This window comes from Nicotiana sylvestris, chromosome 3 (assembly GCF_000393655.2).
Source record: "Nicotiana sylvestris chromosome 3, ASM39365v2, whole genome shotgun sequence".
NCBI classification, from domain to species: Eukaryota; Viridiplantae; Streptophyta; class Magnoliopsida; order Solanales; family Solanaceae; genus Nicotiana; species Nicotiana sylvestris.
This window is the reverse complement of record NC_091059.1, coordinates 104,988,783-105,006,647: the sequence shown is the minus strand read 5'-3', so window position 1 is coordinate 105,006,647 and position 17,865 is coordinate 104,988,783. Positions and strand designations below refer to the sequence as shown.

The window sequence follows — 17,865 nt, the reverse complement described above, 5'->3', positions numbered from 1 at the left end:
TTTTTTTGAAAGTTTAAATATTTTTCGGAATTTTCTCTCTCTTAAATGTTCAGCCTTTTTTTTCTCTCTCTTATTTTCTTTCTGTTCAAATTCGTTCTTTCTCTTCTGTATTCTCTCGTATCTCTATTCTTTTTTTTTGTCTTGTGTTCAAGACTTCCTATATATAACTCATCCCATAAATCTTTCAATCAATTAAAATCAATACTTTTTCTCTACCAAACCCATTATCTTCTCACTCATCCCCATTACATTAAATAAACATATCACACCACCCCATTATATTTTGTCCCTCATGCCTAACATAAATAAATACAAGATTCCCCCCACTAATTTTTGTCTTGTCCCCCCCTTTATATTAAACAATTATATCACAACTCACCCCATTTCATTTTGTCCCCCATGCTTTACATAAAAAATTACAAAATGTACAATTCCTAAACTACCCCTCTGACCTTACTGAAATTACCAAACTACCCCTGAACGTACTACAAATTACCAAACTACCCATCAGCTATAACACATCAATTAATCAAACTTAACCAAAATATAGACAATATGATTAATTTCTAACAATGTTCAAACAACAAATTTCATGAACATGATTTCTTCAACATTTCAACAACAAATCACATGAACATGATTTCAACAATATTTCAACAACAAATCACATGAACACAAATTGAACAACAAAGAACAACTAAAATTTGATTGAACAATATTTTAGCAACAAACAATCCTATTTTCGGATTCAACAACAACAACAAACAAGTATATTTAGATTTCTAAATTCAATAATATTGAACTTAAAATCAACTACTCTAACAACATTACCACAAACAATTCCTATATTAAACTTAAACAAGATTATGAGACAAATTCAAGAAATAATCATAAGTGATAAACAAGAAATCAAACTATACAAATTTCGGATTCAAGAACAATCAAACAAAGTATGAACATGAATGAGTCTATTTTAACACAACAAACATGACGGATTAAATGATTAAACCAACATTAATAATTTCTGGAAAATATATAACAACATGAAACAAATTGAAGAAATAATCAATTAAATTTCAATTTGAATCTAACAAATATTTATTCTAACAACAATACAAACATGAAATAAACATGAAAAACAACTAATTAACTTCCATTTGAAATCTGAAAATTAATTTAACAAAACATATGAACATGACTAAAAAAGAAAATCAAATATCTAACCATAGACATGAACAAAACAAACATTTGCCGATTTTAGATTCGAAAATATCAAAACAAAATACGGACAAAATAAAACTCAAAATCTACCAACCGGATTGAAACGACGAACAAACGACCAACCAACAACGAACTCGAACAGTGATCGACGACATCGACCAAAACTCATCCATGTATGCGAACTCGACTGGAGTTGACGCCGAAGTGAAGCAATAGTCGACGCAGCAGCGTGGTTTGTTTTAAACTGTTCGACGTGCACATAGGGTCGTGTGGGCTGGGAGCAGCTGCTTGGTAGAAGGAGGAGAAACTATTCACTTCTCGATGAAGGCAGAAACAACAGCAGCTCGACGGAGGAAGTAGCGGCGATAGCTGCGGCGACGAAGAGAAGACGCAGTCGCGACAGCAGCCATGAAACGCGAGCAGCAGCAGAAGAAAGTTGAAGCAGTAGCAACGAAAACCATGGCAGCAGCACGACGGAGACGATCCGAAGCAAACGAAGAAGATGAAGAAGGCGTTGGACGTAGCAAGGTCGATGGACTGTGGCGGACGCAGCTGAAGCAACTATGGTCGTCGACCTGCTGCTGCGTTCAACGACTAAGGTCGTCGATGAGGAACAGCAACAGTCGACGCAGCAGAAACTGTGCTTGAGCAGCAACAATATCCATGGCCGACGATGAGGAAGGTGAAGCAGAAGCAGCAGCGCTTGGTTCGTTTTTGTCCGAGTTTCGGGACTATTTGGTGCTGATTTTCAGCTGAGTCTTCGAGGTTGTTTACTGAGTTTAGGGTTCATTTTAGTTATGCTTTGGAGTAGAGGAAAGAAGAAGAAGCGAGGTAGAGGAGGGCAGTCATGGACGTCGAGCTCAAACTCGAGCTTGGCGTCGAACGACGAAGATGAAGTCGCGATGATGGTCGCTTGGTCGGAGACGGAGGCAGAAGCAACTGGTTGAGGGAAGCCATGGATGGGGTGTGAAGAAGCTTGGAGAAGAAGAAGCAAAGGGAAGGGGGGGCGGACCATTTTTTTGGTTTTTTTTTAGTCTTTAGGGTTTTCTTCATTTTTCTTTTTTGTTTTGTGTTGTTTGTAAGATAATAGGGGTGTTGGGTTATAGACTGGGTCGACCCAGTTCGAAATGGACTGGGTCGTTTGGGAAGATTGGGCCATTTTTTGGGCCTATGGCTTGAAATCGAAGAAGAGGCCCAATTCCGACTTTCTTTATATTTTCGCTCTCTTTTCTTCTTTTATATCTCCAAAACTAAAGTATAAAAATACTTAAACTATTATTAAGAATTAAATTAAGTTATAAAAGCGCAAATTAACTCCCAATAACAATTAACGCACAATTAAGTAATAATTAAGCATAAAATTGTATATTTGGACATTAAATGCTAAAAATGCAAACGATGCCTATTTTTGTAATTTTTAATTTTTGTAAAACAAATTTAATTACTAACAATTGTAGAATTAAATCCTACATGCAAAATGCGACATATTTTTGTATTTTTTATTAATTTAGCAAATAAACATGCACAGACAAATACAAATAATTATTCAAAATATCACAAAATTGCACACCAAAGAAAAATCATTTTATTTTTGAATTTTTTGGGAGTAATTCTCATATTGGGCAAAAATCACGTGCTTACAGTAGTGCTCGAAAGGTTTTCACTATCAAGTCTCTCTCATTTTGTTTTTTCTCTCAGCTTTCATCGCCTTATGGTGTCCGTGAAGATTTTCACCGATAAGACTCTCTCATTTGTATCACTTTCCAGCTGGGGATTTGGAGTGTTGCCGGTATGACTCTCTCTGCTGGAGATTAGAGTCCTTTCTGCTGTGGAACAGAATGTTATGTTCGCCGGTAAGACTCTCATTTGTCTGACTTGGCATCTTTTGCAGACTGGTCAGAAGGTCTTTCTTTGGACCGTAATGTGGGTTTTTGGACAGGCTAGAAAGAAAGGGTATTAAAGGCTAAAAAACAAATCAAATTTGGGGTTCAAAATTACAACCTTCGAAATCATATTTATTTACAACAAGCGCAACCCTTGCCCCAGTTTCTTGCTTGGGGATTATTTATTATTATATTTTTTTTTATTACACCATGTACACTGTGACCATTGTGGCCATTATACACCCTATGACCGAGCCGTGAAGCGCCTACGTATCATCTTTGAGGAATCAGGTCAAACGTAGTTCCCAATTCCTCTGTTTTCATTTGACTTTCTTTTGTTTTTTTTTTTGTTTTTTTTTGTTATCATTTTTCTCTTCTTCTTTTTTTCGTTTTTTGTTGATTTTTTTTCTTTACCTTCCAGGCTCGTATTTCCTAGTCGTTGCTATTGATTCTGAACGAGGGGTATGAAAGAAAATAAATAAGGCTCAAAGGGGGGTAACGAAGGATAAAATGTTTAGATAGCAGAACAAAATGCCTTCGTCCAGTCTTTAAAACATGCCAAGCGCAAACAACACAATTGATCATAGATTTATAGTCTCTTCCGATGGTGCTGGACTTGACAATTATGTTAAACACTTGCTTTTTCATTTTGTCATTTCTAAAGCACCGTTGGGCGACACTCTCACTCTTATGAACGACCCTCATGCCAATTTGACGAATCTTGCATTTAACGATTTTTTTTATGTTTTACTTGCCCTAGTTCCACATGACTCGGGCTTCAAATAATCTCAAACCGTTCTTATTTCCTTTAAATGTTCTGATTGCCTTTCCGGGGTTTTATGATTAACTTTAAAGACTAGGCCCAAACTGTGTGCGCATGTCATGTTACCTAGAATCGGCGCTGAACAAAATGATAAAAGGATCAAACAAAAAGATGAATGGAAATAAAAAGGACCGGATTTTGCATTAGATTACCGGTGAAATGGTTTGAATGACAAGACAAACAAAACAAACCAGAATAAAATTTTAAACAAACTGGACAAAACTTAAACAGACCGCTATGACGAAATGAAAAGATAAGAAGGTTTGACACAAGACAATATCCGGATTACAACCCTAAGAATAATCCGGACAACAGAAATGACAACAAAATAAGCCACCACAAGCTTCTCTCTTGCTAACCAAGGAACGGAGCGTCCTCCTACTTTATCAAAATTGGCATCTTAGCTACTGAGCTTTGCATCAGTATTGTCCAGACCATTGCCAGCTTCAATATCATCAACTTTAGTCAACAAGTCCCAATAGGATTCGAGTGCTTCTGTTATCAGGCCTGATCCCCACAAAGTGTGCTTTTGGGTCTTGTATTTCCGGCTTACCACAAACCAACCACCTTAACTTTCTTTGTGATTCAAAACAAAATAGGTTAGAATGGACTCAGTCGGTCCTCATTATTAACAACATCTTTTCTTTTCTTTTCTTTTTTCATTTTTTCGATTTTTTTCATTCATTTTTTTTCATCTTTTTTTTTCATTCTTTTTCATCATTTTTTTTTCTTTTTTTTGTCGTGGTCGAATCTTATGGAGATTGCCTACGTATCATGACCCCGCATGAATCAGACCTTGCGTAGTTCGGACCAATAAAGATAAACAATACTCAACATTTTTTTTTAATTTTCATATTAAAACAAACTGGGTTTCAAAGGTTTAAAGATGACCTACAAACTTGAAAATCAAACAACCCGCATATTCTAATCAAAAGATTTACAAACTCAAAAACAAACGGCCAGCTTCCTTTCCCCGTTTGTCAAATGCAACCAAACGGCTATTTTTGCAAATGTGGCCCCTTCCAATTCTCACATGAATTTTGAGGCCGGGGAGGATTATTTTATGACACTTTACCAACTTGTCCATTCTTTTACGAAAATAACCTTTCGACAACTGAAAGATACTCTAAGGCTATTTCGGCAAGAACGGTTTAAGACGCGGCCGAAGCTGGCTCGGCTTATTATGACAAAATTCAAACGGTATTCACCTGACCGCCGACTCTTTGTTTTTTTTTCTTTTAAAATTATAATAAAAACCTGGTGTTGCAAACACGGCCCTTCAGCGCCTCGGGGACGAAGATTTATAGGGCTGTGTGGGTCAACTAGACCAAAAATCCTAAACATGACCCAAAAGTGGCTGTTTATGCAAAGTCAGCCTTCCGGCGTTCCTTTCGGGAACATTCGGCTATTTATGACATAACAACATCACCTGACTTATTTATGACTCTTTTTATCGTTTTTCAAATTAGAAAACTCAATATTGCAAACACGGCCTTTCAACGTCTCGGGGACGAAGATTTTTAAGGCTGTGTGGGTCAACTGGACCAAATCTTAAATATGACCAAAAAGTGGTTATTTATGCAAAGTCAGCCTTCCAGCGTCCCCTTCGGAAACATTCGGCTATGTCTTGATAAAACAGCGTCACCCGACTTCTTAGAAATTTGACATATATATTTTTGCTATTTTTTTTTGTAAAAGGGGAAGTTGGACATCACCCGACTTATTTATGACAAAATTAAAAATCTTGACATGTTTTTTTTTGTTTTTTTATTTGTTTTTGGCTTTTTTAGCAAAAAGGGGGGTTGGACCCGATGAGGGTTGCCTACGTATCTCACATCCGGTGAGAATCAAACCCGCGTAGTTCGGGCAAATTTAACCGAACTATTTTAAAACATGACTCTTTTCTATTTTTATTTTTGGCCTTTCATAAGCGAATAAAAACTATTTTTAGAAACGAGACTCTCTTTTTTTTTTCAACAAATAAAACAGCCTATTTTTCCAAGATAAACATAACAGACTCTTTTTTTTTTCATTTTCCACAGACAATAAAATAACCTGTTTTCGAAACTAAAAATAAAAGACTCTTTTTTTTCTATTTCTCATTGCTTTTTTTTTAGTAAAACAAAATAACACATTTTCCCTTTTTTTCTCAAAATTTCGGCAGAGTTTCGCCAGTAATTGGTCATTGATTTTTTATTTCTAAAATAATCAATTAACTCCCTAACTGATATTTTTCTTTTTGTTTTCTCTTTTCTCTTTTTTTTTCAACATTCCCGAGATTCAGAAACCGGTCAACATGCAGGCTCGAAACAAATATATGTACATAGCAAGTAGGATGCATCAGGATGGTCTTTTCATATTAGGTTGCTAGTCCTAGACGGACCCAACCCCTGTGTTGAGTCCCCTAAGTCAAATGCAACGTGATGCAAATAAGCGTTCCTACTAGGGATCCGGCATGAGGTTTCGTTATACTAGGTTTATAACCTGGGTATATGTTCTAGACTGTGTACCCGAGCGGACAACTCGAGTCGAGGAGGGGGCAACTTACCGGGAACCAAAAGGCCATCCGGCTTCGTAACTTATCCGTCCTCTTTCTTATTTCAGGTATTGACACTAACAGAATAGGGAGCCTCGACCAGCGAGCTTCTCCCCGGAGGTAAGAAGAGAAGGGTTTCGGCACAGTTTATATACAGTTCAGATAATATCAAAGCGGTAAAAGACAACATTTAGTATGTTATGTCAGAACATGCAATATATATCAGATAATAAAGCCAAATATAACAATTATTCTAAGCTCGAATTCTTGAACCCTGAACCAGTGGTTCTGGGTTTAATTTCCCAACAGAGGTTTTGTTATACTAGGTTTATAACCTGGGTATACGTTCTAGACTGTGTACCCGAGCGGACAACTCGAGCCGAGGAGGGGGCTACGTACCGGGGACCCGCGAGATCATCCGGCTTTGTAACTTGTCCGACCTCTTTCTTATTTCAGGCATTGACACTAACAGAATAGGGAGTCTCTTCCAGAGAGCTTCTCCCCGGAGGTAAGAAGAGAAAGGTTTCGGCACAGTTCATATGTAGAGTTCAAATAATATCAAAGCGGTAAAAGCAGCATTTAGCACATTAGGCTCAAATATGTAAAAATCAGATAAAACCAAATATAACAATTTATCTAAGCTCGAATTCTAACCCTGAACCAGTGGTTCTGGGTCTAGAAAAATCCCCAGCAGAGTCGCCAGAGCTGTCGCACCTCCTTTTTCCGCCCCCGCGAGGGTGCGTAGGGAGTTTTTTCCAATTAATGGACAATCGGAACGGTATTTAATTATTAATTATTCAGAGTCGCCACTTGGGAGATTAATGGTGTCCCAAGTCACCGGTTGAATCCCGAACCGAGGAAATTTATGACTCTGTTAACAGTCCGCGAACCAGAAATCCGAGTAAGGAATTCTGTTAACCCGGGAGAAGGTGTTAGGCACTCCCGAATTCCGTGGTTCTAGCACGGTCGCTTAACTGTTGTATTTGATTTCCGGTTTTAATACATGCTAGCTCATGTGCCTTTTATTAATTTTACACTGCTTGTATTATAATTATTTTTAAAGAATTGCGACGTCATGAAAACGCGTTTCGAACCACGTCGCAATCAATGCACCCGTAGTTATCAACACATTTCGACTTCGTCGAGATTTGGATTTGAGTCGCATCAATGCGCACCCTAATTTTAAGAAGGTTATTTAATTAAATCGTGCCTAAAGATACTAACGTAGTGTTATTTTGGGGAAAAGCCATGAAGTTCGCTAAACGGCCATCCCAAATTCTAATTATTTCGATAATTATTTACTAAAGGCCAACATTTATTTATTTATTTTTTCGCGGTGAGGCTCGTATCAATTTGTGAACCTCTTTTCTATCATTATTTATTTTTAAGAATTACGATGTCGCAAAAACGTGTTTCGAACCCCGTCGCAATCAATGCACCCGTGATTTATCAACACATTTTATCTAACGTTTGAGATTTGGATTTGGGTCACATAAATGCACACCCTAGTTTAGGAAGGTAATTTTTAAAATAGCGCGCCTAAAGCAACTACGTACTTTTGAATTATTTCTTCGCTACATTTGGGCTTGTTGAGACCATTTATGAGGATTATTATGGAAGGGTATGGACCAGCTATTTAAAATAAAACGAATTCTATATGAAATCATTTGACTAAATTAATGTATAAAGTTGTCCATCGTATGAACAATTGATAACTATACCAGTTAAATTAGTTTGACAAAGTAGATCTTTTGGCCCATGAATTATTAAAAGCATCCCAAAACCAACTATTCACCATATTAATGGAACGTGATCATAGCCCATTTTACATACCAAGTCTTATAACCCATTAAATAAAATATTTACAGAATTAAGTGAGTTAGATACTGAACCTTCCATAAAACAGAGCAAAAGATCATGACACATAACTAAGAAACGAAATTAGAACAACTCTCCAAATTTCTTGAGCTAAATTAGCTAATTCAATGACTTGCTTCAGATTGTTATTTAAACATGCTACCACAAAATTAAACAGCACAAACATATCAGCAAGAAGGAAAATATCAAGTGCTGGAAAAATAATCTCATCTTCAGCATTGTCGTGATGCTTATGAATCAACCTCAAAAAAGTAACACCGTTTCATAAAAGGCTTAATTTCACTGTTCCGATTCGTCGCAAATGCCATCGCCGATCTATGCAAATCGGGGTATGAACTCAATGACACATGAACAGAGATTCACGAGAAAGCACAATATAAACAAAATCAACCAAAAATATAAACTGAAAGAAGCAAGAACGGACCTCAATCAGCCGTAAATTCATTTGCAATGGGAGCTATCAAAATCCAAGTACAACAGAGAGTTTCGATTTAATAATTCTGCTTGAGATCTGAACCAGGATTGGTGACTTCTAAAGGCGATAACACCAGAACCTCGAATCGGCGAACTCGAGCATCACCTCACTTTAATGATTGTCACGTAGCTGATTTCGGACTGATTTTGAAGCTATTTTCGCAGCTGGTTTCTTCTGCGTTCTGGGATGCTTTTTGCGGTTGTTTAACCGGTGAATTTGGACTGATTTTCAACTGGAGTTTTGGTTGGTGATGAAGCAGAACCGGTGGGGAGAGAAGTCGAAGAATACGGGATTTCAAAGGGGAAGGGGTCGTTTGGATGTGAGAGAGTGAGAGTTTTTTTTTCTTTTCAGTTTTTTTTTAGGAAGAAGAGGATGAAGTCCAAAAACCTCCTCTTCCGTTTTTTCGTTTTTTTATGAAGAAAAAGGTGACCCCCTTCTTCTAATTTTTTCTTTTTTTTTTCAATCTCTTTTCCCTTCTTTTCTTTTTCCAGACCCCCTTTTTCCTTTCCAACTTTTTCCTTTTTTTTCCACCCGTCCCTTTCCAATTTTCCTTTTCGTTTTTCAATCCAACCTTTTCCTTTTTTCAAACTCCCCTCCTCCGTTCCTTTTCCCCACTTTTCAAAAGATGTTCGTGTATTCCTCCTCCTTTTTCAAAAGATGTTCCCCATTATTTTGGAGTTGGTGTAAGGTGTGGTGGGCTTGGATTGTTATGGGTTAGGTCCGAAAATTAGGCCTAAAAACGGATAGTTTGAACCCAAATATTATTCTTTTGCCCGGACCCGAGAATAAGAACACGACGTTGTTTAATTAATTCTATGTAAGTAAAATAACTACCAAAATAAGACTGACATTTAAAACAAAACTATTTTTTAATATTTTTTCAAGATTAAAATAGCTACAAAACATTAATATGAAGATAAAATATAAAGTATTGTTTTTTTTGTGTGTTTTCTAAAGATTAAAATGACTACAAAACGTTAACGAAACCATTTTTTTTTTGTAATTTTCGAAATTATATGAAGATAAAAAAAATACAAAGTACTAATTTTGTATTTTCAAAAGATTAAAATGGCTGCAAGATATTAGTAACTATTTTTTTGTAATATTCGAAATTATATAAAGTACAAAAATAAGGTACTATTTTTGTATTTTTCAAATTTATGAGAAACGCATAAACTAAAGTATATATATATTTTTTTGTAATTTTTCTTTTTGTGACGAAATAAGGTAAAATAGTCAAAATTAGCTAAAATAGCTATATTAGACCTATTATAAATATTTACGCTAAAAATGTGAAAATTCTTGGGAAGGGTCAAAAATCACATGTCTACACTCATCTGGACCAAGTCCACAAACAAATCATTTCTTGGCTTTAGCATTCTTCTCCCATTTTTTCAAGTCCTCGGCAGTGCAATCCGCTCTTGTCTTTGGCATATCTACTCCTTCAGCATTTTTATTCAAGGTAGCTAGTGGACCATCAGTGACAATATCCCATAGCTCATAGTCTTCTGCTATAATGTGATCTCTCATTCTGTTTTTCCACCAAGAGTAGTACTAGCTATTAAAGAATGGTGGCCTAGTAGCATATTGTCCTTCCCAGTTCCAGGTGGTGCACTTATGTTGATCTTCTCCTAAGGTGTAAGCCTCTTCAATGATAACCTGCTCTAATACCAATTGATATTTTATACTTCAATACCACACAACAGAGGGGGTGCCTTGTGTGGTGTCCAATTTTTTACGTGTACAGATTATTGAAGGACTTGGTTCTTTTATGTGTTCCTTATACTACTATTGCGGAAATAATAAATGCGGAAGCTAAAGAACACAAGTATTTTACGTGAAAAAAATCCGGCTCAAAAGGTGAAAAAATCACGACCTACTACTTAGTAGGATTTTTCCCAACACTTCGCTAAATCACTGAGCCAAAATAACATTTACATAACACTTTGTAAACCTAAGGATTACCTCTAATATCGTTATAGCAACCAGCCTCTAACTGTTGCGATAACTTCAAGTGAACTCTAACTTGAATACACTACTCAGAGTACCTAATACAATTGCTTCTAGATAAAGCTGAAAGGTACAATTTGGAAACACCTACTACAATGAAACTAAAATAAAAGACAGACACGTGGAACTGGTTCTTCTATCTGGTTCATGTAGCTTCAGGTTCGCACACTTGAATCACATAAGAATTGCTTGCAAAATGCCTTGCTATTTTGCTCTCAACTCACGTTTAACTTCAGCGTTTGTGCGTACCTGTAAAATGAGAACATCCTGAAATATATAGAGTTAGTAGAATATGAAATAACTAGAGTTCCAATGATATACTCTTCCTTGGTGGAAGAGTTCTAGTTATATTCAACTTCTAACTCCTCCCTTATCTTGGATAAAGTTCTTTTCAAGTAAGGTGTCTTTCTCCTTATCACTTATGAAACCTTTCCGATAAGGAGATATCAGATATACTAACTTAAGTTTATCTCCTTCACTTGCATGCCTTGTGATCGAATTCTGCCTGTGTCCGTGTTCACTGTATATGGACCTAGTTCATGCTTGAGTTCCTTTGTCAATCAAAACATACTTTACTTGGGCCAACAATTAACCTCATTACTAAATTTCTACCCATACGACTTGCCTTAAGGAAAAGTAGAGGAGCATAGCAGTTACATTATATAATTATGGTCATTGTTGGCCATTGTTCCGATTGAGCATTCTCTCTTATTTGTCCATTTTTTCGCTTTTTTTTTTTTAAATTAAAGAGAACTTTTACTTCATTCTAATTTAGATCAAGGACATATGGACACTTTTAATTAAAAGTAGTGCTGTTTAACTGTGCAATATCACAAGTCCATGAATCATACTCTGTTTCACGTTTTGGTAATGTCGGGAAAGTCAACTTTGCACCTTTATACGCTCATGTCCTCTTAGTCTTCAACAAACCATAAGAATATTGGTTTTCTTGGGTCCCTTTCGTTTGACTAATATGATAACAAGTCCTAAAATGTCATACTTTCTTAACTTCCTGTATTTTTCAAACAGGTGTAACGCTGATCTTGCTTTATTAATTTAACTATTTCTATACAAGAAATAAATTATCGAAAGTTTTATTGATCTTATTGATTTTGTTTGCTTTAACTCTGTCAAACGTTAAAAGACATGCAATGGAGTCTCCGTGTTAGGTAACCTGCCGAGAGCAATCACCTTGAGAAAGCATTCTCTAGTCTCTACAATTTCCCTATAAATACGTGATTTATTTCTCCTTACCATGCAGTGCACCACACTTCTTCCCTTATAAGTAAAATTTCTTCAATGGCTTCTTTTAAGACTGCCATAGTTTTGTTTTTCCTAGTGAGCTTAATGGGAAGCTCCTCAGCTCAACTAACCACTGGGTTTTATTCCAAATCATGTCCTAAGCTCTATGAAACTGTGAAATCTGTAGTGCATTCTGCCATTCAGAAGGAAACCCGTATGGGTGCTTCCCTCCTTCGCCTATTCTTCCACGATTGCTTCGTCAATGTAAAACTACTCTCTTCATTTTTGGCCCTTTTTCATATAAATAATAGTATAATTCTTTATATCGAGTATATATGTAGTATAAACACGAGTGCGACTAATTTTTATTTGTCAATCTACTGTTGGTGATGTATAGAAACTAGGCACGAAATGTTAATTATAGAGCGCTGTATATGACCATTAAGGTTAAAGTATTTTCTGTTGCCAAGTGTCCTAGGATTGATCGTGATATCGTTTGCAAGTCTATGTTTCACAAGTTGACTACTAATTTGTTGCTGAGTCCTTATTAGTAGTAGAAGTTGTCTTTTTCTGTCTCCAGGCATTTAGAAGGTCTTGGTCTCGATTATATCGATAAGTTAGGTGTAGTACACCTAATTGGTAAACTCATAATTTGGTCACGTTTACATTATTTTTTTATGCCTTTTGTCTAAATTGCTTAATGTACTTATTTCAGGGATGCGATGGATCATTATTCCTGGATGATACATCAACCTTCACAGGGGAAAAAAGGGCACAACCTAATTTCAATTCCGCTAGAGGATTTGAAGTTATTGATGACATCAAATCTGCCGTCGAAAAAGTGTGCCCTGGTGTTGTCTCTTGTGCTGATATTTTGGCCGTTACTGCCCGAGACTCTGTTGTCATTGTAAGTTGTTGATGTTATTAATTACAACAATTGTCATTGTAAACCTCCTTTTGAATTTTATGCTAACAACGAACAGTTGTTGTATATAATATTGTAGCTTGGAGGGCCTAATTGGGATGTAAAACTCGGAAGAAGAGATGCCAGAACAGCAAGCCAAGCTGCTGCAAACAGTAGCATTCCTCCTCCAACTTCTAACCTTAACCGGCTCATCTCTAGCTTCAGTGCTGTTGGCCTTTCCACCAAGGATATGGTTGCCTTATCTGGTTCGTTCTCTTCCCCCGGCAACTCTTTGAAAACATCTCTTAAACATAACAAAAAAGGGTCCTATTTGTCGGGTAATAGATTACTTCTTTAGGTATGGGTTGGTTAATAAACAGATGCCCTCCACCTCTCCGTAATAGGCCAAGGTATTTGAGTTTAAAAGGATAACAATAGGGGTAAATAATGTTGAAAAGTATAATATGGGACCTCTTTCCGTAACTAGAATAACTTGGTACAATGTACTAATAGTGTAAATATTTTTTATACTGTGATCGATATAAACAAATTACTCAAATCCTTTCTAATAGGCAATTTTGTGGTTATGTTTGTCAGGAGCTCACACCATTGGACAAGCAAGGTGCACTAGTTTCAGGGCACGCATATACAACGAGACCAATAACTTGGATTCATCACTAGCAAAAACCAGGCAAAACAACTGCCCAAGAAACTCAGGCTCAGGGGACAACAACTTGGCACCTCTTGATCTTCAGACTCCTACATATTTCGACAACCATTATTTCATTAACCTTGTAAGCAAAAAAGGTTTGCTCCACTCTGATCAGCAGCTCTTCAACGGCGGATCGGCCGATTCAATTGTGAAATCATACAGCGACAACCCCAGCATTTTCGCAACTGATTTTGTGACTGCCATGATTAAGATGGGTGACATCCGTCCCCTTACTGGATCTAAAGGAGAGATCAGGAAGAATTGCAGGAGGATCAACTAATTTTGCTTCTTTAATTTGCTTATATGAAAATCTGTTGATTTGGAATCTTCTATTTCTCGTGTTCTTTTTTGTTTTGACTTCTCAAGTTTTAGTTTTGTTTCTTGATTTGTAGGCTCATTGGCTGTCACTCCGTTACAGCTTAAAGTGCCACTTTTTTCTACACTTGCAATGTGCTATATTTGTGTCGTGTTTCAGATCTATGAATAAAATACCTTTTTTGTAAAAAAAAAAAAAAAAGTATTCATTAATAGTATTGCTCTTGATTATTTTTGCTTTAAAATCATAACCGCACATTGAGGAAAAAATATTTTAGAAAAAAGGGGTATGATATGATGATTGAGATTCTTTCAGTTTTAATTAGATGCCTTAAGTTCAAGTCCAACGATCGAAGAAAATTTTAATACATGTTTTACTCTTTTAGTGAGCTGACCTAAAATGAATGTGCAATATATTTGTCGTGTCCGTCAATTTTCGAATACTGAATAATTTAAACAAATTAAAACTTTACGATAAAAATATGAGGGGGCAAAATATGCAGCATCAATGCATAACAAGGCGAAATTCTTGCAAGGGATATCGATATAGTACTAGTTTTGGTGGCTCTCCCAGAAAATTGGATGGGAAAAAATCTCTGGTTCCCTGCAAAGCACAAGACAACATTGTAGCTAGTTTTGACCCTCTTTGTTGACTTACTTGTCCGAGAAGGAGACAAAGATGTTTGTTGCGTTTTTGTTTAAGATGAAATAGTCTTAAAATTAGAGTGAATGGGAAATGAGATTTGGATTTGGATTTGGTCAAATGATCGATCGATTGATTGATTTTTTAGACCAAATTTATTTGTTAATAGTGAATATTAACGTGATATAATCCGTGTTTGTAACGGATGTTTTCCAATTCGTGTATTGTATTGCAACACTAAGCAATAAGCAGCCTAGTGCACCTCCCACAATGGTGTAAGTGCTCCTCCTACCAAGCAAGTGTACATTCCACCATGTAAGTGCTTCCTCCATGATAGCCTAGTGCTTGTTGCACCATGGAGGGGGCGGATTTCTCTCAAATAACTGCTATAATTAGAGCATAAGTTGGAGAGAAAGCAGAACACGTCGGAAAAAACACTCGAAATACTCTGTATACACTTAATATACACTCTGTATACACTAGATATACACTTTGTATATACTGGATATACACTCTGTATACACTGCGTATACATTGAAAAAACGAATTGCAATCTGATATTCTCTTCAGTAAGAATTCAACATTGGTTATACTTTGCATTCCTTCCTCTCAGAATTTCCATTCGACTTCTGAGTTGTCCTCCTTATTCTGCATTGTTTTTAACTACAAACAAAGCATACATAAGTGTGATTTGCTGCCGAACTTTGTGTTCGCTGAAACACTGGGGTTTGAAGTACCGCTACACCAGTGTGTAATTCGTTCTATCCTAGAAGGAAATAATCTATAACCTTGGGTACTAGGAGGGGATTAAATTCCTTAAGGAAACATTGTGAATTCAGTGGGCTCGAATTAATTTCTGTATCATTTAAATATATGTTTATAAGCTAACGTTCTAATTTCCAGACTCATTATTTACAAGTACAGGAGGAACAACAAGCTTAAGTAATTTAATAACTTTTATTTCTGTATTTGTGTTATTCTTAATATTCTAAAAACTAAAACCTTTGTGGTTTTTGTGTACTCCCGTTTGGAGAGTAAAGCCTTCGTGGCGGTTTGTTAGAGATTAAAATCTACGTGATTTTTACTCCAGTTTTAAAGCCTTCGTGGCGTTTTGTTGGAGATTAAAATCTACGTGATTTTTCACTCCAGTTTTAAACGTTTATTAAACGTTTGTTTGTGTCATTTTTTCACTAAAAATGGCGAATGACGGAAATCAAACTGTTCCGATGATGACTGCCAACGCATCGACAAGTCGAACTCCGACGTTGGCACCGGCAGAGAAATCCGAATAATTTTTCGGGATGGATTTCAAGCGCTGGCAGCAAAAGATGTTCTTCTACTTGACTACGTTATGTCTACAGAAGTTCATCAAGGAAGATGTTCCTGATCTTCCAGATGAAACTCCAAAGAATGATAGCTTTCTCGTGATTGAGGCGTGGAAGCATTCTGACTTCTTGTGCAGGAATTATATTCTTAGCGGACTGGAGGATAATCTGTATAATGTATACAGTGGCGTGGAGACGTCAAAAGAATTGTGGAATGCACTTGAAAAGAAGTACAAAACTGAAGATGCCGGGATGAAGAAATTCGTCGCCGCAAAATTTTTGGACTACAAAATGGTAGATAGCAAGTCTGTTATTACCCAAGTCCAGGAATTGCAAGTGATTATTCATGATCTACTTGCTGAAGGTATGTTTCAAATAAATACTGATATTGAAAGTAAATTTTTTAGTAATTTTACTAACGGAATTTTCATTGAAGGTCTTGTCATCAATGAAGCATTCCAAGTAGCAGCAATAATTGAGAAGTTGCCTCCATTGTGGAAGGACTTCAAAAATTATTTGAAACACAAATGAAAAGAGATGTCCCTTGAAGATCTCATTGTTCGATTGAGAATCGAAGAGGACAACAAAGCTGCTGAGAGAAGAGGCCGTGGAAATTCAACAATAATGGGAGCAAATATTGTTGAAGATAACAAAAAGAGAAAGAAGGCTTCTGGTCCGAAATACAACCCAAGCAAGAAGCGGTTCAGTGGAAACTGCTACAACTGTGGGAAAACCGGACACAAATCTACGGAGTGTCGTGCTCGGAAGAAAGACAAGCAAAGGGGTCAAGCAAACATGGTAGAAAAGCATGATGATGTTGATGACTTGTGCGCCATGCTTTCTGAATGCAACCTGGTAGGAAACCCAAAGGAGTGGTGGATTGATTCTGGAGCCACTCGCCATGTTTGTGCTGTGAGGGAAGCATTTTCTACATATGCTTCTGCTGGACCCGAAGAGACGCTCTCTATGGGAAATGCTGCTACAACAAAAATTGAAGGATACGGTAAGATATTTCTCAAGATGACTTCTGGCAAGGTCATGACTTTGAACAACGTCCTTCATGTTCCCGAGATTAGGAAGAACTTAGTCTCTACTGGACTTCTTGTAAAGCACGGTTTCAAGTGCGTTTTTGTATCTGACAAGGTAGTGATTAGTAAGAATGAAATGTTTGTAGGAAAAGGTTACCTTACTGAGGGCCTTTTCAAGCTGAATGTAATAGTTGTTGAAACTAATAATAAAACTTCAGCTTCTTCTTACTTACTTGAGTCAAATGATTTATGGCATGTACGTTTGGGTCATGTCAATTATAAAACCTTGCGAAAAATGATAAACTTGGAAGTATTGCCTAAGTTTGAATGCGAAAAATCAAAATGACAAATATGTGTGGAATCTAAGTATGTTAAACATCCTTATAAGTCGGTTGAAAGTAATTCAAATCCTTTAGACTTAATTCACACAGATATTTGTGACATGAAGTCAATACCATCTCGCGGTGGAAAGAAGTATTTCATAACTTTTATTGACGATAGTACTTGATATTGCTATGTTTACTTACTTAATAGTAAAGATGAAGCAATAGACGCATTCAAGCAATACAAAAATGAAGTTGAAACGCAACTTAACAAGAAAATCAAAATGATAAGAAGTGATAGGGGTGGTGAATATGAATCTCCTTTTGAACAAATATGTTTAGAATATGGAATTATTCATCAAACAACAGCCCCTTACACTCCCCAATCCAATGGGATTGCGGAAAGAAAGAATCGTTCATTAAAGGAGATGATGAACGCATTGTTGATAAGTTCTGGTTTGCCACAGAACTTGTGGGGGGAAGCCATTCTTACGGCCAGCCGAATACTAAATCGAGTACCCCATAGTAAAACACAATCCATTCCATA

At 36.6% G+C, this 17,865-nt stretch overlaps 1 protein-coding gene across 1 annotated transcript; it reads left to right on the top strand.

The window, feature by feature from the left end:
• The first annotated feature begins 11,997 nt into the window (after positions 1 to 11,997).
• On the top strand, positions 11,998 to 14,208 carry LOC104234924 (peroxidase P7). The gene is made up of 4 exons (XM_009788572.2): positions 11,998 to 12,332; positions 12,784 to 12,975; positions 13,073 to 13,238; positions 13,570 to 14,208. Exons 1-4 carry the CDS (start codon positions 12,126 to 12,128, stop codon positions 13,962 to 13,964), a joined length of 960 nt encoding a protein of 319 aa, XP_009786874.1. The 5' UTR covers positions 11,998 to 12,125; the 3' UTR covers positions 13,965 to 14,208.
• Positions 14,209 to 17,865: the final 3,657 nt, after the last annotated feature.